Source organism: Triticum aestivum, chromosome 5A (genome assembly GCF_018294505.1).
Source record: "Triticum aestivum cultivar Chinese Spring chromosome 5A, IWGSC CS RefSeq v2.1, whole genome shotgun sequence".
Lineage (NCBI taxonomy): Eukaryota > Viridiplantae > Streptophyta > Magnoliopsida > Poales > Poaceae > Triticum > Triticum aestivum.
The window spans coordinates 454,823,687-454,850,473 of NC_057806.1; the positions used below are offsets into that span (position 1 = coordinate 454,823,687).

Consider the following 26,787-nt stretch of genomic DNA (forward strand, 5'->3'; position numbering starts at 1 on the left):
CAGGCATCCATTCAAGATTCTTGACAAAAGATGAACACTGAGCTACGGCTAATTCATCAATTAACAGGTTCAAACAAGCATGGCAAAAGTGCAAATGATAACAGGTTTCAGACTTAGTGAAATTAACACAAGTCCGGAATTTATCATAAGGAAGCACACTTTAGAGCATGAAAACTACATGCTACAGGAACATATCATGGCAAAGCAAGGCATGGAATGAAGCTACTCAAAGTACTTAACAAAAATCCCTTAGTGACCTTGAGCCAAAAGGGATTAGAAAATACAATGGCAAGCATGTGAACATGGCAAAAACATAAACAGATTCAGACTTAGAGAAAAACTGGAGCATGCAAAACAGTTAACGAGTAGGCATGTTTACGAGCTCGATGCACTCACTACAGAGCATGGCATGACAAACTAAGCATACACCCATCAAAAATACATGGCATAGAAGCTAGACATGGCAAAAACAACGACATAGCATGCACGAATCAATAGCAACATCCTCGACAAAATCGCTAACAAGTCAACAATCTGCCAGGATTCACGATATAGCAAAAGTAAAGCTCGATTGGCTCAAGCTAGGGTGCTCCATCAATGCAAACAAAGACATGAATGGATATAGCACCACAATATTAACAAAACATCCTTACTAATCATCCCAAAAAAGGCATGTATCACTAGGAAACAACATGAACATATGGCATAACAACAAAATCAGGACAAGGACTTAGTGAAATTCTAAGTCCCTGAAATCAGCATTACCGATTACGCTACTTTGCAAGCTTGTGCTAGTCACCACATATATCACAAAAATACATGGCAAGCACCTATGTAAAGATAGCATGGCATATAAAAAAACACATGTACAGCTTAGGGTCATAGCATGCACACAATAATCATGGCAAAAATGACAAAATGCCATTTGCTGAAACAGATCTGACAAAATACTCACATAGCCCTCTTCCAACAGCATTTCGGGCATCAAAATGATCTCAAATGAAAATGATGCAATGAGTTGAAATGTTGTACTCCTCGAGATGAACATTTTGATATGCTACACGCGCAAATCAGAGCTACAGATGCAGAGATACAATGCGATGAAAATTGCGTAAAAACATAGCAGATCTGGGGACTTAGAAGAAATTTGGACCTCTCTGGGAAAAGTCAACGGCAGATTAGGGGGTGCAGGACGATGAGATCCAGGCGCAAGGCACGGCGTTTGGATCGGGTGTTGACGCTGTCCAGGCCGAGGGTGAACGGGGTCGTTCCGGCCGAAGGTTGAAGATGCCCGCGGCGGCGCCGGCGATGGCGGGCAGCTCCGTGGCTCCGGCGAACAGGGGAGGCCGGATCCAGCGTCGAGGTCGCTGGATCTGGGCGGCGCCGGCCCAGACCGGACGGATGCGAGGCAGGGCGGCACCGGAAGACACCGGCGGCGGCGCGGCGAGGGCATGGCCGCGGCACTCCGGCGAACAGGCGGCGAGGCACGGGTTGCTCACGGTGGGGACGATGGCGCCCCGGTGGCGGAGAAGACGGGCGGCGGGGCCCTGGCGGCGCGCGAGGACCCCGGCGTGGGACGGCGGCTCGGGCCCATGGGGGCTGGAGACGGGCCTCGGCGGGCCGCCTGGGTGGGACGGCGGAGGCGCTGCCACAGGGCGAGGTGGGATTGAAGGGGAGATGCGGCATGGCCGATGTGGCGGCCCCTGATTGGTGGAGGTGAGGTGGCCGGCGGAGCGGACATGTCCGGGCGGCGCGTGGACGCGTTCGGCGGCGCGAGGGGATGGATTTTAGGGTTTGTACCGCGAATTTTTGGGAAAAGCCACATATATATAGGTAGAGGAAGTTAGGAGAGTCCAAATGAGGTACGGTTTTCGACCGCGCGATCGTGATCGAACGACCGAGATGATGGAGGAGGTTTTGGGCCACTTTGGAGGGGTGTTGGGCTGCAACACAAACGAGGCCTTTTCGGTCACTCGGTTAACCGTTGGAGTATCAAACAAAGTTCAAATGGCACGAAATTTGACAGACGGTCTACCGGTAGTAAACCTAGGCCGCATGACAAGTCTCGTTCCAATCCGACGTTTAACACCCGCACACGAAAAGAGGTAGAAAGGGACATCGGATGACATAGGAGCGCCGGATTGCAAAACGGATAACGGGGAAAATGCTCGGATGCATGAGACGAATATGTATGCAAATGAAATGCACATGATGACATGATATGCAATGCATGACACGCAAGCAAAGACAAATCAAACAACAACGAATAACTGAACGACACCTGGCACATCGGTCTCGGGGCGTTACAGTGGAGGAGATGATAGAGTGTGTTATATTTTTATTTATAATGAGGTGATTTAGTGGGCCTTTTTTGATGTGATTTTGTGTTATCCACTAACCAACCTATATTTACGTGGAAAATTTTCTGTATCAGTGGTCGCATGTACAATATTGATACTAACATTATGGCGCTTCTTTCGGTTGCTGCTAATTGATTTGAAAAAATCATTGCCAGTTAAAATTGTAAATCAAATCAAAATTAAATACCTTAATTGACTGAAAAGGCTTTAAAATTTGGAAACATAGTGAATTTAAAAAATTGAATGAGAGAGCTTGAGAAATTGTTGATCTGGTCAAAATAGAATGACCCAATTCTAAATTGAACATATCAATTAATTGTGAGACCTTAAAAATTAGAAAGTATAGTATATAGCATTAAAGAATTGAATGCTAGAGCTTTGAGAAATTGTTGACCCGCTCAAAGTCGGATGACCCTATTCTAATAGGAGACCTCAATTGTATATGGCTTTTTTTAAACAAGGGAGCTTAGTGTTATGGGGATATGTTACTTCCTTCGATTGAAATTAATTGTCACAACTTTAGTAATAAAATATAACTATATGTCACAAAAATTATATGTATGGTGCGAATCCTCTTTTTAATACAAATCCAATAGTATACTTTTGTAGCATACGAATTATATGGTACAAGTTGTGCCTGACTCTGGCAATGGAGGGGCGATGACGGCGGCGCGCTTTCGGCTCGCTTCAGTGCTGGTAGTCGTCGCTAGGTGGCCTACGGATTTAGATGTAGTTTCTATTATTACTGGTATTTGTTGTACTATCAATGATTGAAGATGAATAGATCGGAAATTTTCTTGCAAAAAAAAAGATGGTCAAAGTTCGATCTAAAATATTAGGGGACCTAATAAATTCGGACGGGGATAGTAGAAATTCGAGCATTTTGGTCCGGATTTGTTTGCTAATATTTTTGAATTTATACTGTTCATGCACGGGAGCAGATGCACATGCCACATGGGCGCAGAAACACTGCCCTCGCTTATTTTTTGCTACATTAACATTTTCCTATATATTATACGAGTAGTTGCCAGACCTGCCACATGGGTACTCTTCATTCTTCACGACTTCACCCACTTGGCCACTTGCCAATACACACTGAATCTGAATGCATTACCATAGATATGTATCAGGTCGGCCAAGAGAGAGAGAGAGAGAGAGAGAGAGATATGTGTATCGGATTGGTTGACTTCCACCTCAAAATCCAAAGACTACTGTACTGTGCTGTGATCTATCGACGCATCTCGAAAAAAAATATTAAAAAATTCTATTGCTTCATTTGCTTGAATGTTGATGCGAAGAAAGTCAACCGGCAGCAATGCTCTCTGATTGAGCCGATTTTGTTTGACGAGTTCCCTCTCCCGGTCGTCTTCCCAATCTAGTCTAATCTAGCAGCAAACAAAACAAAACTCAAAAGGCCGCGCCGCAACCGAACCCGGATTCCCGCGCCACACCGAAAACAGCGGCCAGCTTCACTTCTTCCCACCCACGCCTCCTACTCCACCGAGGTCAACGCCCCCGATCGCGTGCTCGCTCCCCCTCCTCCCGAGCCGCGCGTCCCCACTCGCCATGGCCGCGGATGCCGCCGCTCCCTCCCGCACTCTCCCCGCGTGCATGCTGCCGCTGCTCCTCCTCCTCCTCCTCTCAGCGCGCGCGGCGGACGCGGGCCCTCTGGCGGCGGGGCTCGTGCACCCGGGCTTCACCGCCTCCGGCTACGAGTACATCGACACCCGCGGCGCCTTCCTCGAGTCCAACAAGGGCGCCTTCAGGGCGGCCGTGCACAACCCGGGCAAGCAGCTGGCCAGCTTCTACCTCGCCGTGCTGCACGCGCCGACCGGCACGCCGGTCTGGTCCGCCAACCGCGACGCGCCCACGGGGTCCTCCGGCCGCGTCCAGCTCTCCGCGCGCGGGCTCTCCGTCACGGACGCGGATGGCGCGACGGTGCTGTGGTCGACCACGCCGCGGGCGCCCGTCGCGGCGCTCCGCCTGCGGGACGACGGGAACCTGCAGCTGCTGGACGCGCGGAACGCGACGCTGTGGCAGTCGTTCGACGACGCCACCGACGCGCTGCTCCCGGGGCAGCAGCTGCGCGCCGCCGCGTACCTCACGTCGGGGAGGAGCCCCGGTGATTTTGCCCGGGGGGACTACCGGCTCGCCGTGTCCGGGTCGGACGTGGCGTTGACGTGGCAGGGGTCCACGTACTGGCGGCTGTCCAACGACCTCCGCTCCTTCAAGGACCGCAACGCCGCCGCGGCGGCGATGTCGTTCAATTCCTCGGGGCTGTTCGTGGTCGCCGCCGACAGCGCGCTGGTGTTCCGGGTGGACTTCGCGCCGGCTGATTTCCGCGTGCTTAAGCTGGGGCACGACGGGCGGCTGCGCGTCACAAGCTACGCGCTGGTGAACTCCTCGGATCCCCTCGGCGGGGACTTCGTGGCGCCCGCCACCGACTGCGAGCTTCCGTCGCCGTGTCCGTCCCTCGGGCTCTGCGGTGCGGCGGGCAACAGCTCGACCTGCACGTGCCCTCCGCTCTTCGCCGCCTCCGTGAAAGTGTCCGGCGGGTGCACGCCGGGGGACGGCTCCGCGCTCGCGTCGCCGGAGGACTTGTGCCGGACCAACAGCAGCGCCTCCTCCGTTTCTTACCTCGCCCTCAAGCCGAAGATCGCCTACTCCGCCAGCAGGTACGACGCCCCAACGACGACAGGCGTCAACCGCACCGCGTGCCGCGCCCTATGTACCGCGAACTGCACATGCCTTGGTTACTTCCACGACAACTCCTCCATTACTTGCTACTTGATCGGAGGAAGGCAGCTCGGTTCGCTCCATTGGAGCACTCGTGCTGCACCGGCGTTGGGATACATCAAGACGATCAGTTCGGCGACCAGAGCTGGGAAAAACAAACGCGACTCTTCGTCGGCGAGCCGCTCTTTGCCTATCGTACTGCCGTCCGTTGCCGCGTTTCTTCTCATCGTCGTGGTGGCATGGTACTCATTGTGGTGGAGGAGGAAGAGGAAGAGCGGAAAGAAAGGCAAGGCCAAGAACTCCTCGGCGAAGAATGTGAATCTGGGCCTCCAAAATCCGCGGTCGAGAGACGCGAGCTACGACGAGGATCCCGACGACGACGACATCGTCATACCGGGCATGCCGGCGCGGTTTAGCTACGAGGAGATCGGGTCGATGACCGCAGGCTTCGGAACGAAGGTGGGCTCCGGCGGGTTCGGCTCCGTGTATAAAGGGGAGCTTCCAGCCGGCGAGGGGCTCGTCGCGGTGAAGAGGCTGGAGGCCGTTGGCATGCAGGCGAAGAGGGAATTCTGCACGGAGATCGCCGTCATCGGCAACATCCGGCACGTCAACCTCGTCCGCCTCCGCGGCTTCTGCGCGGAGGGCTCGCGCCGGCTGCTCGTCTACGAGTACATGAACCGCAGCTCGCTTGACCGATCGCTGTTCGGCGCCACGGGAGCGCCGGTGCTGGAGTGGGGGGAGCGCATGGAGGTGGCGCTGGGCGCGGCGCGCGGGCTCGCGTACCTGCACACAGGATGCGACCAGAAGATCGTGCACTGCGACGTGAAGCCGGAGAACATCTTGCTAGCGGACGGCGGGCAGGTGAAGGTCTCCGACTTTGGCCTTGCGAAGCTGATGTCGCCGGAGCACTCGGCGATCTTCACCACCATGCGCGGCACACGCGGATACCTCGCGCCAGAGTGGCTCAGCAACGCGCCGATCTCGGACCGCGCGGACGTGTACAGCTTCGGCATGGTGCTGCTCGAGCTGGTGCACGGGAGGAAGAACCGCGGCGAGCAGGAGCAAGCCAACAACGCCGGCGCCGCGGTCGGCGGCAGCGGCGACCACTCGGCCTTTCCGTCCCCGTCCGGTCATAGCAGCACGATGACGTCGTCGACGATGAGCGGCGGCACCAGCGGTGGCGACGACGATTACTTCCCGATGGTCGCGCTGGAGCTCCACGAGCAAGGGAGATACCTGGACCTCGTCGACCGGACGCTGGAGGGGCGGATGAGCGAGGCTGAAGTCGCGCGCGCCGTGCGCCTCGCGCTGGGCAGCCTGCACGAGGACCCTGCGCAGCGGCCCAGCATGGCCGCGGTGGTGCGAGTGCTGGAAGGCAGCGTGCCACCGCCGGAGCCCCCGGGCGACGCGCTCGGCTTTCTGCGGCTCTACGGGAGAGGCTACGCCATGCCGGCCCCGGTGGCGGGCATGGCTGCCACGTCCGAGTCAGCTGGCCACGCGCCATGCCATGGCTGGTCCACGTCGGCTACCGCCGGCTCGCAGCTGGACGGTTCATTGAAGGACACGTTGGTGCCCAGATAGTGCCGGGCGACGTGCACATGACACGGCACGATTCTGCTCCTTTGACGTGGCATCGACGCGAAGCTGCGTCATGGCGGCAACTTCTATCATTGGCATGTATTCCGTGGTCAAGGCGAGGATAACCAGCTTTAATTAGGCACGGGACACGGCAGGTAGTTGGTGGGTGTACTAGAAAATATAGTAGCAAAGCGGTAAACAAGTTGCATTTGATTTTAATCATGGTCGGCTGTGCAGTTCTAGTACTACTCATTTTGTAATACTGGATACAAACAGATGAATGAAGACAACAAAGGGGCTGCTAATTTCCGTACTACAACCTCTCGTGTGTCTACTAGATACACTCGATTTCAGAGCTCCCCCGGCCCCCGCGCCGCTCCTTCCCCGGGGTGACACGGGCGGCGGCCCCCCGTCCCCCGCAGCCTCCCCCTCTCCCCGACTCTCTCTTCCTCGCCGTCGCCGGTGGCCTCCGGCAGGCAAAGCCTGTGCGGAGCCGGCGGCGGCGGGGCGCGCTCTCTGGCTGCTGTCGCTCGGGAGAAGGGGATCTCGCGGGCGTTAGGCAGCTGTCCGGCGCTCGGCCTCAGGGCAGCGTCCTGGCGCGCGGCGGAGGTGGTCTTCGGCGCACGGCGAGGCGTTTGGTCGTGGCGGTGGGCGCGCGGCCGCGGGCGCGGGCGCGGTCTTTCGCGCTTGGGCGGTCCCGATCTAGGACCTCGCGGGCGGCGGCTGGCGCGGACGGGCAGCCGGCGTTCGGCTTGGCGTCGGCTGCGGCCAGAGGTTGGGGCGCCGGGGCGGCGGCCTCGGTTCGGGCTCCGGCCGTGACCTGGGAGTGGACGGCGCGCGTGGTTGGGCCGGCTCTCGGCTTTGGATGTGAGCGCGGGGCGCAGATCCTTGGCCGGGCGCGGCGGTGCCTGCGCGCGGCGGGCGCGGTGGCTGGTGGGGCGCGACGGGCGTGGCATCTCCGGAGCTCGAGGTGTGCTGCGGTGCAGGGCCTGCTCGTCTACCATGCTGCTTCGCTGGAGCTGCTCCGATCTGGATCTGGCCTTGGTGGTTCTGATCTTGCTGCTGCTCCTTGCGATGCGATGGTTGCTGCGGTGGTGGTGGTCACTATGGTGTTGCGGTGGTGGACGGCGGCTACGGCCAGGGGGTGGTGCGTGCCTGGGCACGGTGGATCGTGGGATCCCGTGGCTAGGGTGAGGTCAGCCTCAGCAGGGGTGGTGATTGGTGGGCGGCGGTCGGTGGGGGTGGTGCTCTCCGGGAGAAATTCTTGCTCCGGTCTTCATCGGAGCCGGCGACGGCGGCGCCCGCAAGTGTTGTGATCTTTCTTGGAAGCGTCGCCGTGGAGGTGCTCCTTCCCACGGCTTTGGCTCCGGAGGGAAACCTCAGATCCGCTGGATCGGGCGATGGAGGCGTCTTCGCGTCTTTCTCCTCCTTGGGGGCATCGTCTCGGAGCCGGCTACGACCGAGAGACTAGTGGATTGCGGCATCTTCGCCGTGGATGGTGGCATCTTCGCCGCGTGGTTTGCTGAGGCGGGGCGCTGGTTTCTGGTTGGCAACGATGATGGCGTCGAGAGGAGCTCGGGTCGCGGCTTGGACTTCGGTAGTCGGTTCTTCCCGGCGTGTCCGAGGTGCTCTTCCGGTTTGCGGAGGGCACGGTCGGCGCAAGTCCTGCATATCTTCCTTGTGAGGCTCGCCGTCAAAGTCGGAGCTGTCGGTTGCTTGCGCGTGTGGCCATTTGGTGGCATGTGCCGTCGGGGTTGTGTCCCATGTCGGTGGCCAGGATGGCCGGTGGTGCCCGTGTCATGTGGGTTGGGTTGTATCGGTTTCAGCCCGGTTTTCCGTCAATTAACCGGGCAATTCTCTTCTTCTTAATCAATGAAAATGGCAAATATTTTGCCTCGTTTCAAAAAAAAGACAACAAAGCCAGTGCTACCAGACTTGGACGGATCTGGAAATGCCATATGTCCTTTCCTACGAACTGCCGCATCCCCTCCGCATACCAACGCGGCCACCGCCACCACCACCGCCGCCGCCGCCAGCCACCGCACTGCCCCCCGTCGTCGACCCCCCCCCCTGCTACCCTCTGAGAAGAGCTTCCCATCCGCTCCGCTTCCAGATGGCACGTGAGCGGACGCTTCGAGATCTCAAGGAAGAAGCAATGACGGAGGAGATGGTTCGGGCGCGCATGGCGTGGACGATGCGCCTCCCCAGGAGGCGACATTCAGTCCAGAAGCTCGTCACTCGGATCTGCGTCGAGGCCATACCGGAGATGGCTAGGATGCTGCCAGAGAATTCGACTTCGTTAGAGGAAATCATCAGATGGGCTCGAGCGGAGGTTGGCTCGTCGATTCCAGCGCAGCGGGAGAAGTGGAGGGCCTTCTGGTCCCTCCAGCCACCACTCAGGTGAGCTGGGCCGAGGGAGTAGTTGGCTCGTCGTGCAGGGTGCGCTGCCGCAGCGACCACACTACGGATTGGGGGCTGGATTCCCCTCTCTGCAGAGCCGCGTTCCAATCCCCACCTTGGGCACAACAATCTGATGTGTATAGGGGTGCGGGAGGCAGAGCCGTGGGCGGGTAGCATCGAGAGGCGGGTGTAGCAGAGCAGGTAACTGTCGTCGGAGAAATCCCCTATTTCGCCGGAGATGGGTTCATGCAGCAGGGCCTACCTGACGGGACGGGGAAAAGCAGAGCAGGCAATGCGGGGCATGAAAAATCCAAAGCTGTTGAGGTGGAAAGTAGATCAAGCAAAAGCGACGAGGAAGAGGGCCTGATTGAGAGTTTTGGTCAGCTCTGGATCAATGTGGAAGATGCTAACTAAGGGAGTCCTGGATTAGGGGGTATCCGGACAGCCGGATTATATCCTTTGGCCGGACTGTTGGACTATGAAGATACAAGATTGAAGACTTCGTCTCGTGTCCGGATGGGACTCTACTTGGCGTGGAAGGCAAGCTAGGCAATACGGATATGTATATCTCCTCCTTTGTAACCGACCTTGTGTAACCCTAGCCTCCTCCCGTGTCTATATAAACCTGAGGGTTTTAGTCCGTAGGACAACATACAATCATACCATAGGCTAGCTTCTAGGGTTTAGCCTCTCCGATCTCGTGGTAGATCAACTCTTGTAATACTCATATCATCAAGAATAAATCAAGCAGGACGTAGGGTTTTACCTCCATCAAGAGGGCCCAAACCTGGGTAAAACATCTTGTCCCCTGCCTCCTGTTACCATCCGCCTTAGACGCACAGTTCGGGACCCCCTACCCGAGATCCGCCGGTTTTGACACCGACATTGGTGCTTTCATTGAGAGTTCCTCTGTGACGTCGTCGTAAGGAAGGATGCCTCATCTCGTTGTTAAAAACAACATTACCGCCGGGGGAGCTCTGGCTGTCGGCCAAACTCTCCGGCTAGGCAGTTTCATCATGACCGCCTGTTCGGCCACTGCACCGACGATGACTTCTCGGATCATCAAAAACAGCCTCCACGTCGGCTCGGAATTCGCCGAGCAGATGGATCCAATGGAGCTCTCTTCCCTAAACGAACTCTTGGATTGCATCGCCGCCTTGGGAGGCGCTACGGACTATGATCGGATTGGGCTTAAACCCGATCAAAGGGAGATTAACTCTCCATCGGTCACCCATCACGTGGCGGTGGTGGAGGAACAATGCGGCAACTCTCCCTCTATTTTGAGAAGTAACTATGTCTGGATTCCTGAGCTCTCCAAGCCGGATACCCGCTTACTGGAGGACATCACCCAAGCCCTGAACCTAGAATCAGGCAGCGGGCCAGACTTATCAGGCAGCACTCCGGAACCCGAACTTCCAAGATTGGAAACTCCTCGGCCCCTAGGTCTCAGATCGGATAGGGGTTCGGACTCAAATCCACCCACCCACCCAGACATAAACGATCTTTCCCGCAAGAGCCCCATGAAACAGTATATCATTATTGGGCCAGATTCCTCCTTGTAATGAACAAGGCTAAGAACTGTCGCAAGGAAGATGCAATCTCACTTTTCTGCAATAATTGCACGGACAAGGGAATCCTTAACGCCTTAAGTCGCCGTGACATATCACGCTTCGCTGACTTGGCGTCCATAGTACAAAAGTACTCTGCGATGGAAAGTGCCTGGAAAACCGAAACGAAATTTTGGGATAATCCGGCTCCGAATATACATCCAGTCCGAAGTAAAAGGGTGCACTATCATAACACACCCGAGCTAGTTGCAAAGAAACAAAAACCCTCTACAGGGCATGGAACCGTACTGGAGGGATGGCTTAACGGACCCTGCAAAATTCATAGTACAGCGGATACAATACCAACGCACAACCTTAGAGCATGTTGGATACTCCGGCAGGTGGCCAAAAGTGGTGAGGATCTTCTTATCCCAAATGCCACAGAGCACCATCCCATGGATAACAATACGGTGTTAACAGTCTTTGAGACCTTCGCGTCAAATAATAGGCGCAAGCGAACACTCCGCAGCATGGCCGAAATCTGCCATGGAGCGGCAATAAATCCATGGAGTGACACGGCTATTACCTTCAATGCCAGTGACAAACCTAAATTCCGAACAGCCCGAGCACCAGCCGCACTGGTCATTAGTCCAATTGTGGACGGCTTTCGACTCACCAAAGTACTCATGGACGGTGGCAGCGGATTAAACCTCATCTATGAGGAAACTCTTCAAAAAATGGAAATAGACTGGAACCGCATTGAGCAAAGTAGCACAACCTTCAGGGGAATCATACCCAGTCGGGAGGCACGATGCGCTGGGAAAATCACACTAGATGTGGTATTCGGTACCCCAAAGAACTATAGGTCCAAAGAAATTACATTTCAAGTGGCCCCGTTCAGCAGTGGATACCACGCCCTTTTAGGACGTGAGGCGTTCATGATCTTCCAAGCCGTACCCCATTATTGGTACATGAAGCTCAAAATGCTTGGGCCCAACGGAATCATCACCCTCGCCAGTGATCCAGATAAAGCACTCTGCGCTAAAAACAAAACAGCCGCACTTTCCCTCGAGGCATTATTCGAAGCCCTCTCGGCCGAGGAATTAACCACGCTACGCTCCAAAGTGGACAGGGACGACGTGATACTTGATAAGAGATCCAAGTCCACCTCTTTTAAACCAGCGGATGAAATAGTCAAATTCCAAGTCCACCCAACGGACCCTACAAAAACAGCCTCCACCGGGGCACAGTTAAACCCCGCTGTGGACGCTGCACTACGAGAGTTCTTGCGCGAGAATTGGGACATATTCACCTGGCATCCCTCAGACATGCCAGGAATCCCACGCAGGCTGGCCGAGCATAGCCTGAATATCCTAAAGGGATTCAAGCCGGTCAAGCAAGCTCTTCGGCGTTTCTCCGAACCTAAGAGACGAGTTATTGGAGGACGGATTCATTAGAAAAATAAAACACCCGGATTGGCTAGCAAACCTGGTGATGGTACCAAATAAGGATAAATCCTGGCGCCTTTGTGTCGACTTCAAGGACCTCAATAAAGCTTGCCCAAAGGATCCCTTCCCCCTCCCCCGCATCGATCAAATTATTGATGCTACCACAGGACACGAGTCATTGTGTTTCCTCGACGCATACTCCGGTTACCACCAAATCAAGATGGCGGAGTCCGACCAAGCCGCAACGGTATTCATCACACCATACGGTCCCTTCTGTTTCAACACAATGCCTTTTGGGCTCAAAAACGCCGGCGCAACATATCAGTGCATGATTCAGACATGTCTGGAGAAACAAATTGGCAAAACAGTAGAGGTATACGTAGACGATGTGTTCGTCAAAACCAAACACGTCGACTCTTTGATAGATGACTTGAGGCTCACATTCGACAACCTCCGAACATACGATATCAAGCTCAATCTGGAAAAATGCATTTTCGGCGTACCAGTCGGAAAGCTCCTGGGTTTCATTGTCTCCAGTAGAGGTATTGAAGCTAATCCGGCCAAAATCCGAGTTTTGTCACAGTTGGCTACCCCAACAGACCTCAAACAAATCCAGAAGTTAACTGGATGCGTGGCGGCTCTAAGCCGCTTTATCTCCAGCTTAGGAGAAAAGGCTTTACCCCTTTATCGCCTCCTTCGGCGCACCGAACACTTCAAGTGGACGGACGCTGCCACAGCTGGATTGGAAGAATAAAAGCCATTTTGGTAACCAACCCAATCCTGGCCGCGTCAAACATCGGCGAACCAATGCTGTTGTACATTGCGGCAACTCATCAAGTTGTAAGCGCAGTGCTCGTCGTCGAACGAGAAGCTGACGGACATAAATTCCCTCTTCAAAAGCCGGTATACTATGTATCCACTGTCCTCACTCCATGCAAATCACGGTACCCACATTATCAAAAGATAGCCTATGCGGTATTCATGGCATCCCGGAAGCTGCGACACTACTTTCAAGAGTGTTCGATTACAGTAGCCTCGGAGGTGCCACTCAATGATATTATTAACAACCGCGATGCCACGGGCCGGATTGCCAAATGGGCCATCGAGCTCCTCCCGTTCGACATAACATACAAACCTCGGTGAGCCATTAAATCGCAAGTATTGGCCGACTTTGTCGCCGAATGGACGGAAGCTGAACTCCCTAAAGAGTACGACGCATACTCCAATTGGATTATGCACTTCGACGGCTCCAAAATGCTGGCTGGACTGGGGGCTGACGTCGTCTTAATGTCCCCAACCGGAGATACAGTTCAATACATACTGCAGATACTGTATACAGACTCCAACAATGCAGTCGAATACGAAGCCCTGTTACATGGTCTTCGGATGGCAGTTTCCATGGGCATTCAGTGCCTGGAGGTGCATGGGGATTCAAACCTCGCAATATCCCAAATAAATGGAGACTTTGATGCCAAGGATCCGAAGATGGCACCTATCGTAACGCCGTCCTAAAGATGCCAGCTTGGTTCGAGGGGCTCGAATTTCACCATGTGGCTCGGGAAAACAATCAGGCGGCGGATATCCTCGCCCGCATCGGCGCAAAACGCGATGCGGTCCCCCCAATATCTTCTTAGAGAGATTGTTTAACCCATCCATGGTATGGGAGGGGGACACCGGCAATATTAGTCCAGACCCGGCCACAACACTCGATATCGAACACTCTGACAAAATCAAAGGCTCTGCCACCGAAACAACACCTTCAGCCCACGTAATAATGGTCATCATAGCCCCATGGACAGAACCATTCCTGGCCTACCTAACTAGGCAGGAACTTCTGGAGGACCTAAATGAGGCACGCTGCATAGTGCGATGATCTAAGACCTACAGGGTCCATGAGGGAGAACTGTATAAAAAAGCACTACCGGAGTCCTTCAAAGGTGCATCTCCGAAGAGGAAGGGCGGAACCTTTTGGCAGAAATTCACGCCGGACTCGGCTGTCACCACGTCGCAGCCCAGATTCTTGTAAGCAAGGCCTTCCATACAGGATTCTATTGGCCGACGGCCCGGGCAGACGCACAGGACTTGGTCCAACGCTTCGCCGGTTGCCAGCTTTTTGCAAACCAAAGCCACATGCCACCCACCGCCCTCCAAACCATCCCCATTATGTGGCCCTTCGCGGTCTGGGGGCTTGACATGGTTGGACCCCTTAAAGGGGGAACCCACAAGAAAAAATACTTACTATTCATGGTGGATAAATTCACCAAATGGATAGAGGCCAAACCTGTTAAAACAGCCGAATCCGGACCGGTGTCAGACTTCATATCCGGGGTCGTGCACCGTTATAGCGTCCCCCATAGCATCATCACTAACAATGGCACGAACTTCACGGCCGATGAGGTAAAACTCTAGTGCAACAAAATGGGCATCAAGCTCGATTATGCTTCAGTCTATCACCCACAAACAAACGGCCAAGTTGAGCGAGCAAACGGTCTTATAGTGAGCGGCATTAAACCCAGATTAGTGCGTTCCTTAACGGAGTCTAACACGCACTGGGTAGCGGAGCTCGACTCCATACTCTGGGGGCTGCAGACCACGCTGAATCATAGTGCCGGATATACACCCTTCTTTATGGTATACGACACAGAGGCAGTCTTGCCATGTGACATAATTCATGACTCACCTCGAGTGCGCATGTACGAAGAAAGAGAAGCCGAGCTCGATCGGCAGGATAGTCTGGACACCCTGGAGGAGGAGCGCGACGTAGCAAAAGCCCGTTCCGCATTTTATCAGCAACAGGCTCGCAGATACCAAAGCAGAGAAGTACGGGCCAAAACTTATAACGTTGGCGAACTAGTTCTACGCCTGACGGATAAGAAAAAGAACAAGCTCGAGCCCAAATGGGAAGGTCCCTTCATTATTGACCAAGTTCTGACCGGTGGAGCATACCGACTACGGGATGCATCGACTAATCGACTCAAGCCGAACCCATGGAACGCAGCCAGGCTCCGAAGATTCTACGCCTAGCGCCGGACTCTATGTTCGTCCCCTTCCTCTATCCATTTTTTGCATATACATTATTTGTCTTGTTTTTCTTTCTTTCTTTCTTTTATTCTTTCTCTAGGCCTTCAAGGGCCAACGTGTGCCTCGCTTGCACATTATAGATGCGCTAGCCGCGCTCATCATACCTGGGGGCTTCTTTCACAGAAGCTTAATTATTTATCTGGGCCACATGCCCCGCACATGTGTTATACTTCTGCATGTACCTTTTTTCGCCATTATATGCATCGATATGACTTAAGTTTTGGCCAAGCTGGGTTGCCTGGCTCTTGTATTTATGCCCTATGTTCCCGTTAATTCGGCTAGGGCATAAGGGGAGCACCTCTGCGATTGTTACTGCCGGGTCAGCCGAATGTGTACCTCAGAGTGGGTGAAGCCGAAAGCTAGCGTTCTTAAGGGAATATTCGGTCGATGAACAAAAGATGATCTTTATTTATTTTTCATATCGGCCCCCAGATGTTTTTTCCTGCGTTTCTTATCGCAGTCCGGACATGCACCTTAGGGCATGCATACCCAGGGAAAGGAACCCTTAACGGAACTATTCTCCCTGGAAGATGTTTCTTACTACCCATGTAATATAACATAACTAGTTGGGCACTTGTCCGTTCAAGCACTAATGACCCCTACGCCTGGTATCCACGCATACCCCGGTTCTTATATAACTGAGCGGGTATTCGGATACACTCCGGACTATCGGGTCCCGAGGTTGAAGCAAAAAGGTCCGCCAAGACAAATGATCTACAATCCGGCTAGAAGGCATTATACATGTCACTTTAATTACATAGTCATGCAGACTGACTAAATTCCTCTTCTATACCATCCAACAGGCGGTCTAGCCTACAATCCTGTTGAGAATACTTTGTGGCTAATTCTACTTGCCCATAAACTAAGCTAACGGGGATATCTTTTCCATTGGGCCCCACAGGTCCGACCTCGGCCATGTGATTTGGGTCAGCCTTGGTATACCGCGTCTTCACCATGGCCCAGGCTTCTCTGGCACCTTGACGGCAGGCCGATATCTTCCATAATCGGAAGCGCCACCGTGCTTCCTTGAGCTTCTCCGTAAGCTCTGCAACGCCTTCTGGCAGGGAGACGGATGGTCACAAGGCCTAGGCAACACCGTGCATCACCTGTCGAACTTGTTCGTGCAGATGTGAGAGCTCGGATAGAAGATCACGCGCAGACCTGGACATTTCCTCCGCGGGACGACCCGTCAGCATACCTACAGACATAACATTGTTAGTCAGCTTCTTTGCCGAACTCCTTCAAAAGGATTCGTTCAAGCACTTACTGAAAATGCCGCGCTGAAGCCGCCTATTCTCCTTCTCAGAGTCTGCAAGCTGGGCTTGAACGTCTTTTAGTTGCATGCTCATCTTGATATTGGCGTCTTGGAGATTGTTTTTCTCCCGCCTAACCTCAGTCAGCACGCGTTTGTCAGCCTCTAGCTGTCGCACGACATGCTGGTCCTCCGGATTTTCTCCGGATTCATCTGCAACATCTATTGTTAGAACTGCAGCCATGCCGCACACTATATGGTAACCATCATTCTTTAAAGTAAATGTTACCAGTGGGAGACTTTTTCGGTTCCTTCAATGCGGCAACAGCGGCCCGCAGTTGGGTCTTGCATTCCTCCAGCTCCTGTGACAGCCTAGTATTCTTCTCTGTAAGAATCTGCACAATAAAGATGATCCTTAAATCAGTTCTGCTAACTGTTTCAAGTCTCAGGGGCTACTGATACATATAAATCGTCAGATTTACTTACCCGTACATCCTTTACATACTGATCCGTGGCTCTGGCTAGACCATCTTGAGAAGCACGGAGGTACGCCTCTCCAGAATTGAAGGCATCAAATGCCTCTGGTGAGAAACAAGTGTCACGGAGTACGGCCCAGCGGCGCCTATGATTCATGGCGCTTTCCACTTCTGAGTTTGTAGCGGATAATCTATCCGCATTCTCTGTAGGGGGATTATCCGACGCCCGCCCCATATCGGCTTCCGCCTCTATGTCCGGTCCTGGCGCCCGACTGGTGGAAGCGTGATTAGCAACATCGCCGGACATATTCCGGCGAGCGTTTTTTCTGTTAGAGAAACACGGGCGTCGTTACATTTCGAGAAAGACGACAACCACGAAGCGGGGTTTCTATTATACCTTTGCGCTGGCGTCTCCGTCCTGACCGCCTTCCTTTTTGGCCTGCCCGGCCTCGGTGCCTTTGTTGGCAAGTTGTTGCGGGTTCGGCAGGGTGTCCCGAATGCCTTCCCTATAAAAACGCCATATGTATATCGTAGGTGAAGTGTCTAACAGGGGATCCTAGTTTTTGGAGTTGGGATTTTTTGGTTTTCTTACGTGCGATGCAGGAAGCAGTCCGGGATAGTCGGCCGTAATGGCCACCATGGCATCATCGCATCTTAACTGATAGAACTGCCAGTCTATCAGCTCCACGAATATAACCGGATCTTCTTCAAGTCCGGAGTCAAGGGCCCGATCAGGGTCCTCTGGTTGTGGAGAAGGGCTGCTGACCTCCTTTATGGCTTTTCGCAGTTCCTGCCGCAAAGTGGCAAGGTGAATACTTACGACTAGGAATGCGGGAAAAATGGGAGTAAGGAGATATAACTTACCCAGCTTGGAGGATTGTACATGGAGAATCCATCCCGTGGCTTGATGTGGATGAACTCCTCTTCCTCTCCCTTGAACAATTCGGGCAGAATTTTTGCTAAAGCGGCAGCATTATCCGTACCCTTACGCCCGCAGCGGGTGGCATCATCCGCCCCGTTAAAACACCACAAGGGGTGCCCACGATATTGAAGTGGTTGCACTCCCCACATTATGCAAATCAACATAACTTCGATTACTGTCGATCCTGATTGAGCCAGTGCTTTAATCCGGTTCATCAGGTAGAGGAATTCTCCATTGTCTTCCACCTGGGGGCTCCGTGGGCGCCAACTTTGGCGTTTCTTCAGAGGAGCATTGCTGAACTCAGGAAGACCCCGCCGAACAGGGTCCGGAAGGGGAACGTCCTCCATATAAAACCATTCCGAAGGCCAGTCTTCGGACGACTTCTTCGGGGTACCGGACAGGTATCTGGTACCGGCTATATGCCATATTTCGGCTCCGCCCACTTGATAAAGTGACCCCCTCTGTGTGCGAGGGACGAGGCAAAATAGCCTTTTCCACAGCTCGAAGTGAGCCTCGTAGCCCAGGAACAACTCGCAGAGAGCAACATAGCCGGTGATATGTAGAATGGAGGCAGGGGTGAAATTGTGTAATTGGAGGCCGTAGAACTCCAGGAGCCCGCGGAGGAATGGATGAATTGGAAATCCGAGTCCCCTTAATAAATAAGGAACAAGGCAGACCCGCTCCCTCATAGAGGGACTGGGAAAGCTCTCCGCTTGCTCTCCGCCATTGTAGGTGGCAAGCCCGGCTCGAACGGGCACCATGTATGCTGGAGGGAGAAATCGCTTAGTCTGCAGTTCGATTAATCGATTGTGTGGGACTGAACACCTCTCCCAATCACCGGGCTTAGGGCTACGGGAGCGGGAGGAGGAGCTGCGGAGGTCATCCATGCTGGAATGGATCTTTCAGAAGCGCGCTCTGATGGATTCTCGCTGGGGGAGAATGGTATGGATCGGATCTGAGAATCCCCGTCCTTTTAATAGACAATTTATTTGTCTGGCTAGGGGGGCAAATGTAAAAACGCCCTGCCGCCTCATATTCATTCAACGCGTGGGAGATAGCCCTTATTGGGCACAGAAGCCAAGAGGTCCAAGCATTTATGGGACCGGACACTGCTTTACAAACGTTTGAAATATGGAGAAGAACCCGCCTTGCAATGCCGACGACAACATTGCACGCCGGACTTATCGTCATTGAAGCCTGGTTCTGGGGCTACTGATGGAGTCCTAGATTAGGGGGTATCCGGACAGCCGGATTATATCCTTTGGCCGGACTGTTGGTGCGGGAGGCAGAGTCGTGGGTGGGTAGCATCGAGAGGCGGGTGTAGCAGAGCAGGTAACCGTCGTCGGAGAAATCCCCAGTTTCGCCGAAGATGGGTTCAGGCAGCAGGGCCTACCTGGCGGGACGGGGAAAAGCAGAGCAGGCAATGCACAGCGTGAAAAATCCAAAGCTGTTGAGGTGGAAAGTAGATCAAGCAAAAGCGACGAGGAAGAGGGCCTGATTGAGATTTTTGGTCAGCTTTGGATCGATGTGGAAGATGCTAACTGAGGGAGTCTTGGATTAGGGGGTATCCGGATAGCCGGATTATATCCTTTGGCCGGACTGTTGGACTATGAAGATACAAGATTGAAGACTTCGTCTCGTGTCCAGATGGGACTCTACTTGGCGTGGAAGGCAAGCTAGGTAATACGGATATGTATATCTCCTCCTTTGTAACCGACCTTGTGTAACCCTAGCCCCCTCCGGTGTCTATATAAACCGGAGGGTTTTAGTCCGTAGGACAACATACAATCATACCATAGGCTAGCTTCTAGGGTTTAGCCTCTCCGATCTCGTGGTAGATCAACTCTTGTAATACTCATATCATCAAGAATAAATCAAGCAGGACGTAGGGTTTTACCTCCATCAAGAGGGCCCGAACCTGGGTCAAACATCGCGTCCCCCGCCTCCTGTTACCATCCGCCTTAGACGCACAGTTCAGGACCCCCTACCCGAGATCCGCCGGTTTTTACACCGACACTAAACCTAACCACAGGCCTACAAATCACCGGGCAGTGCTAGTTTGGGTGAGGAGAGACCTCATCCCCAGCCGCAGCTTCACCACCGTAGATTGCTTCCCAGCCCAAATCCAGTCTACTGGAGACCCCAATTGCAGCAAGGCGAAAACCATCTCCATCTCACGGAGCAGGTGGCCGGGGGCACCACCCGACCACACCAAGCTCAAGGCCATGGCGGATCGAGGCAGGGGAAGAGGCCAGGGAAGAGGCAAGAGGGTGGGGGACAGATCAGTGATGACCCACAAGTATAGGGGATATATCGTAGTCCCTTCGATAAGTAAGAGTGTCGAACCCAACGAGGAGCAGAAGGAAATGATAAGCGGTTTTCAGCAAGGTATTCTCTGCAAGTACTGAATAAGTGGTAACAGATAGTTTTGTGCTAGGATAAATTGTAATGAGCAACAAGTAACAAAAGTAAATAAAGTGCAGCAAGGTGGCCCGATCCTTTTGCAGCAAAACACAAGCCGGAACAAACTCTTATAATAGGAAAAGCGCTCCCGAGGACACATGGGAATATCGTCAAGCTAGTTTTCATCATGTTCATATGATTCGCGTTCGATACTTTGATAATTTGATATGTGGGTGGACCGGTGCTTGGGTGCTGTTCTTACTTGAACAAGCATCCCACTTATGATTAACCTCTATTGCAAGCATCCGCAACTACAACAAAAGTATTAAGGTAAACCTAACCATAGCATGAAACATGTGGATCCAAATCAGCCCCTTACGAAGCAACGCATAAACTAGGGTTTAAGCTTCTGTCACTCTAGCAACCCATCATCTACTTATTACTTCCCAATGCCTTCCTCTAGGCCCAAATAATGTTGAAGTGTTATGTAGTCGACGTTCACATAACACCACTAGAGGCTAGACAACATACATCTTATCAAAATATCAACCGAATACCAAATTCACATGCCTACTCATAGCAAGACTTCTCCCTTGTCCTCAGGAACGAACGTAATTACTCACAAAGCATATTCATGTTCATAATCAGAGGGGTAATAATATGCATATAGGATCTGAACATATGATCTTCCACCAAATAAACCAACTAGCATCAACTACAAGGAGTAATCAACACTACTAGCAACCTACTAGCACCAATCCCGGACTTTGAGACAAGAATTGGATACAAGAGATGAACTAGGGTTTGGAGATGAGATGGTGCTGGTGAAGATGTTGATGGAGATTGCCCTCTACCAATGAGAGGAGCGTTGGTGATGACTTTCCCCTCCCGGAGGGAAGTTTCCCCGGCAGAACAGCTCTGCCGGAGCTCTAGATTGGATCCGCCAAGGTTCCGCCTCGTGGCGGCGGAGTCTCGTCCCAAAAAGTTCCTTCTTATTTTTTTCTCATCGAAAGACCTCATATAGGAGAAGATGGGCGTCGGAGAGCCACCAGGGCCCACGAGGTAGGGGCGCGCCCTAGGGGGCCCACCCTCGTGAGCAGGGTGTGGGCCCCCTGGCCTTCATCTTTGGCGTGGATTTTTCTTTATTTCTTTTAAGATGTTCCGTGGAGTTTCAGGACTTTTGGAGTTGCGCAGAATAGGTCTCTAATATTTGCTCCTTTTCCAGACCAGAATTCCAGCTGTCGGCATTCTCCCTCCTTATGTAAACCTTGTAAAATAAGAAAGAATAGCCATAAGTATTGTGACATAAAGTGAAATAATAGTCCATAATGCAATAAATATCGATATAAAAGCATGATGCAAAATGGACGTATCAACACCCCCAAGCTTAGACCTCGCTTGTCCTCGAGCGAAAAGCCGATAACAATAAATATGTCCTCATGTTTAGAGGTAGCGGTGTCGATAAAAATAAAATACGGACATGAAGGCATCATGATTATTCTCATAACAGCAACATATATAGATTTTGTCATATGATTACTTATGTTCAATTGATGATATATTCACAATGCAAAAGTATAAATCATAAACCTTATTGGGCTCCGACAAACTATAATCTCAGTCATTGAAGCAATTGCAATTTATCATAACATCGGAAAGAGTCTATGTCAGAGCTAAAAAGCAAGTCCACATACTCAACTATCATTTAGTCCTCCATAATTGCTAACACTCACGCGATACTTGTGGTTACAGAGTTTTAATCGGACACAGAGAAAGATAGGGGCTTATAGTTTTGCCACACAACTTTTTACCTCAAGGGTAATGCCAACAATAATGGTTCATGCTCCCCTACATCCAATTAGATATATATATCATGTTCTTTCCAACATGCTGAGCTTGCCAAAGGATAAAATGAAAAAGAAAAGGTGAAGATCACCATGACTCTTGCATAAGGTAGAAGATAATAATAAAGGATAGGCCCTTCGCAGAGGGAAGCAGAGGTTGCCATGCGCTTTTATGGTTGGATATATAAAATCTCAATGCGAAAGAACGTCACTTTATATTGCCCCTTGTGATATGAACCTTTATTATGTAGTTCGTTGCTTTTATTACTTCCACATCACAAGATCGTATAAAGCTTATTTCTCCCACACCAATCAATCATAGATATTTAGGGCAATTTTTATTGCTTTGCACCAATGACAACTTACTTGAAGGATCTTACTCAATCCATAGGTAGATATGGTGGACTCTCATGGCAAAACTGGTTTAAGGGTATTTGGAAGCACAAGTAGTATTTCTACTTGGTGCTGAGAATTTGGCTAGCATGAGGGGGAAAGGCAAGCTCAACAAGTTAGAGGATCCATGACAACATACTTTATCTCAGATATAAGAAATACATAACTCATTACGTTGTCTTCCTTGTCCAACATCAACTCTTTAGCATGTCATATTTTAATGAGTGCTCCCAATCATAAAAGATGTCAATGATAATATATCTATATGTGAAAAACTCTCTTTCCTTATTACTTCCTATTAATTGCAACAATGACCAAAGCTATGTCTGCCAACTCCCAACAACTTTTAATCATCATACTCTTTCTATGTGAAGTCATTACTCTCAATAAGATCAATATGAACTTTTTGTTTCTTTTTATTCTTTTCTCTTTTCTTTTATTCACCCAAGATCATAGCAAAATAATCAAGCCCTTGACTCAACACTAATCTTTATTATATATAACTCACGGTCTCGATTACATAGAGAGATCATAAAGCAAAACTCAAAACTAGATCATGCCATAAACTTTATTCTACTAGATCAAGATACTACCAATAGGATCGGACTAAGAAAAACGGTAAAGATAGCAGTTGTGATTGTGATACAATACCGGGGCACCACCCCGAAGCTTAGCAGTTGCCAAGGGGAGTGCCCATACCCATGTGATTATATCTCCTTGGTTGGTGAAGAAGGTGGAGGTGTTGTTGATGATGCGGGCTTCTCCCTTAATTTGCGCTTGAGGACGGCATTTTGATCCCTCAGATCATCGATCTCCCACTCCAGGGTTAATATCTTTTTGCATAGGTCCTGCTTATTTTCCTGCAAGAACGAAAAGGGATAAACTCGAACTTGGGTTTCTTTACCCTATCAGGGAGACTTGACTTTTTGAACTCCACATGCATGTCCCCAGGTTGAGGTAATGGTGCTTCATCTTCATCTGAGCTCGTCTCCTCCTTCTCCTTGGGTTCATAGTCCTCTTCTTCCTCCCTGGTCCATCCATTATGTTCCACATCTCCATAGACCATTGGATTTGCTAAGTAATCATCCACGTAGCTTTCTCCTTCCTAATCCTGGGAAGACATTTTGATTTAATCTGCAATGGGACAGCTCAAAACAAAGACAGGAGGTTTTTGCGTGATACTGGAGTCAAAACCTTCGGGAGAATATATAATGAATTTTTACCGACCAAAATGTGTAATGTGCAAGAAGATGGAGTCTGGAAAGCACACGAGGTGCTCACGAGGTAGGGGGGCACGCCCAGGGGGGTAGGGCGCGCCCACCACCCTCGTGTCCTTCCCGGACTGCTACTTATTTTTCTATTTTTCAAAATATTCCAAAACGGAGAAATATTGCCTTAAAAATTGTTTTGGAGTCGGTTTCCTTACCATACCACATATCTATTCCTTTTCTGAGTCTGAAACGTTCTGGAAAGTGTCCCTTATGTATTCCTCCGGGGTTACGGTTTCAATAATATTGATTTCAACATTTATGGGATTACCTGAGATATAATGTTTAATTCTTTGACCGTTTACCACCTTCGGATTTGTGCCCTCGAAGTTGTGGATTTTGATGGCACCGGAACGATAGACCTCTTCGATAACATAGGGGCCTTCCTATTTAGAGAGAAGTTTTCCTGCAAAAAATCTTAAACGAGAGTTGTATAGCAATACATAATCACCTACATTAAACTCACGCTTTTGTATCCTTTTTTCATGCCATCTTTTAACTTTTTCTTTAAACAACTTGGCATTTTCATAAGCTTGAGTTCTCCATTCATCAAGTGAGCTAATATCAAATAACCTTTTCACACCGGCAAGTTTAAAATCATAGTTGAGCTCTTTAATAGCCCAATATGTCTTATGTTCTATTTCGAGAGGTAAGTGACATGCTTTTCCATAGACCATTTTATACAGAGACATACCCATAGGATTTTTATATGCAGTTCTATAAGCCCATAACGCATCATCAAGTTTCTTAGACCAATTCTTTCTAGACCTATGAACAGTCTTTTGCAAAATTAATTTGAGCTCTCTATTGCTCAACTCTACTTGACCACTAGACTGAGGGTGATAAGGAGATGCAATTCTATGATTAACATCATATTTAGCAGGCATTTTACGGAAAGCACCATGAATAAAGTGTGAACCACCATCAGTCATTAAATATCTAGGGACTCCAAACCTCTGGAAAATAACTTCCTTAAGCATTTTAATAGAAGTGTTATGATCAACACTACTAGTTGGAATAGCTTCTACCCACTTAGTAACGTAATCATCAGCAACTAGAATATGTGTGTATCCATTAGAGGCAGGAAAAGGTCCCATATAATCAAATCCCCAAACATCAAACAGTTCAATAACAAGTGAATAATTCATAGGCATTTCTTGACGTCTACTAATATTACCAATTCTTTGACATTCATCACAAGACAAGACAAACTTACGGGAATCCTTGAAGAGAGTAGGCCAATAAAAACCAGATTGCAATACCTTATGTGCAGTTCTATCTCCAGCGTGGTGTCCTCCATAAGACTCGGAATGACACTTGCGTAGGATCTGTTCCTGTTCATGCTCAGGTATACAACGTCGAATAACACCATCTACTCCTTCTTTATAAAGATGTGGGTCATCCCAAAAGTAATGTCTTAAATCATAGAAAAACTTTTTCTTTTGATGGTATGTGAAGCTAGGTGGTATAAATTTAGCAACAATATAATTAGCATAATCCGCATACCATGGAGTACTATGAGAAGTACTTATAACATTTAATTGTTCATCAGGAAAGTTATCATTAATAGGTAGTGGGTCATCAAGAATATTTTCTAACCTAGACAGGTTGTCTGCAACGGGGTTCTCAGCTCCCTTTCTATCAACAATATGCAAATCAAATTCTTGTAGCAAGAGAACCCATCTAATAAGTCTAGGTTTAGCATCTTTCTTTTCCATAAGATATTTAATAGCAGCATGATCTGTTTGAATAATTACTTTAGAATCAACAATATAAGATCTGAACTTATCACAAGCAAATACAACTGTTAAAAGCTCTTTTTCAGTGGTAGCATAATTTCTTTGAGCATTGTCTAGAGTCTTACTAGCATAATGAATAACATTTAATTTCTTATCAACTCTTTGCCCTAGAACAACACCTAAGCATAATCACTAGCATCACACATTATTTCAAAGGGTAGGTTCCAATCAGGTGGCTGAACAACAGGTGCAGAGACTAATGCTTTCTTAAGTATTTCAAATGCTTCTACACAATCATCATCAAAGACAAATGGAATATATTTTTGCAATAAATTAGTCAGAGGCCGAGAAATTTTTGAGAAGTCCTTAATGAACCTCCTATAAAATCCAGCGTGACCAAGGAAACTTCTTATACCTTTGATGTCCTTGGGACATGGCATCTTTTCAATAGCATTGACCTTGGCTTTATCAACTTCAATACCTCTTTCAGAAACTTTATGCCCCAAGACAATACCTTCATTAACCATAAAGTGGCACTTTTCCAAATTCAAGACAAGATTAGTTTCTTCACATCTCTGCAAAACTTGATCAAGATTGCTCAAGCAATCATCAAAAGAGGAACCATAGACGGAAAAGTCGTCCATGAAAACCTCACAAATCTTTTCGCAAAAGTCAGAGAATATAGTCATCATGCATCTTTGAAAGGTAGCAGGTGCATTACATAAACCAAAAGGCATACGTCTATAAGAAAAAGTACCAAAATGGCATGTAAAAGTAGTCTTTGATTGATCTCTAGCCGACACAGGTATTTGAGAGAAACCGGAATAACCATCTAGAAAGCAATAGTGTGTATGTTTGCATAATCTTTCTAGCATTTGATCAATAAAAGGTAAGGGGTAATGATCTTTCTTAGTAGCTTTATTTAATTTGCGGAAATCAATTACCATCCTATAACCTGTGATAATTCTTTGTGGAATCAATTCATCTTTATCATTAGGAACAACAGTAATACCTCCCTTCTTAGGGACACAATGGACAGGACTTACCCACTCACTATCAACAACGGGATAGATTATACCTGCCTCCAGAAGCTTTAGTATTTCTTTTCTTACCACTTCTTTCATTTTAGGATTCAGACGTCATTGAGGATCACGAACTGGTTTGGCATCTGCTTCCAAATTTATTTTATGTTGACATAGAGTGGGACTAATGCCCTTAAGATCATCAAGAGTATATCCAATAGCAGCACGATGCTTCTTCAGAGTTTTCAATAATCTTTCTTCTTCATGCTCTGAAAGGTTAGCATAATAATAACAGGATATATCTTCTTTTTGTCAAGA

General features: G+C 50.0%; 1 protein-coding gene across 1 annotated transcript; it reads left to right on the plus strand.

Moving 5' to 3' along the window:
- Window positions 1-3,481: 3,481 nt before the first annotated feature.
- Window positions 3,482-6,987, plus strand: LOC123103962 (G-type lectin S-receptor-like serine/threonine-protein kinase At5g35370). Its single transcript, XM_044525668.1, has one exon. The coding sequence runs from the start codon at window positions 3,927-3,929 to the stop codon at window positions 6,675-6,677; it is 2,751 nt and encodes a 916-aa protein (XP_044381603.1). The 5' UTR covers window positions 3,482-3,926; the 3' UTR covers window positions 6,678-6,987.
- Window positions 6,988-26,787: the final 19,800 nt, after the last annotated feature.

Bases quoted from the DNA above. Each gene is read 5' to 3' on its own strand.
- LOC123103962 (XM_044525668.1), top strand. From the start codon at position 3,927: ATGGCCGCGGATGCCGCCGCTCCCTCCCGCACTCTCCCCGCGTGCATG.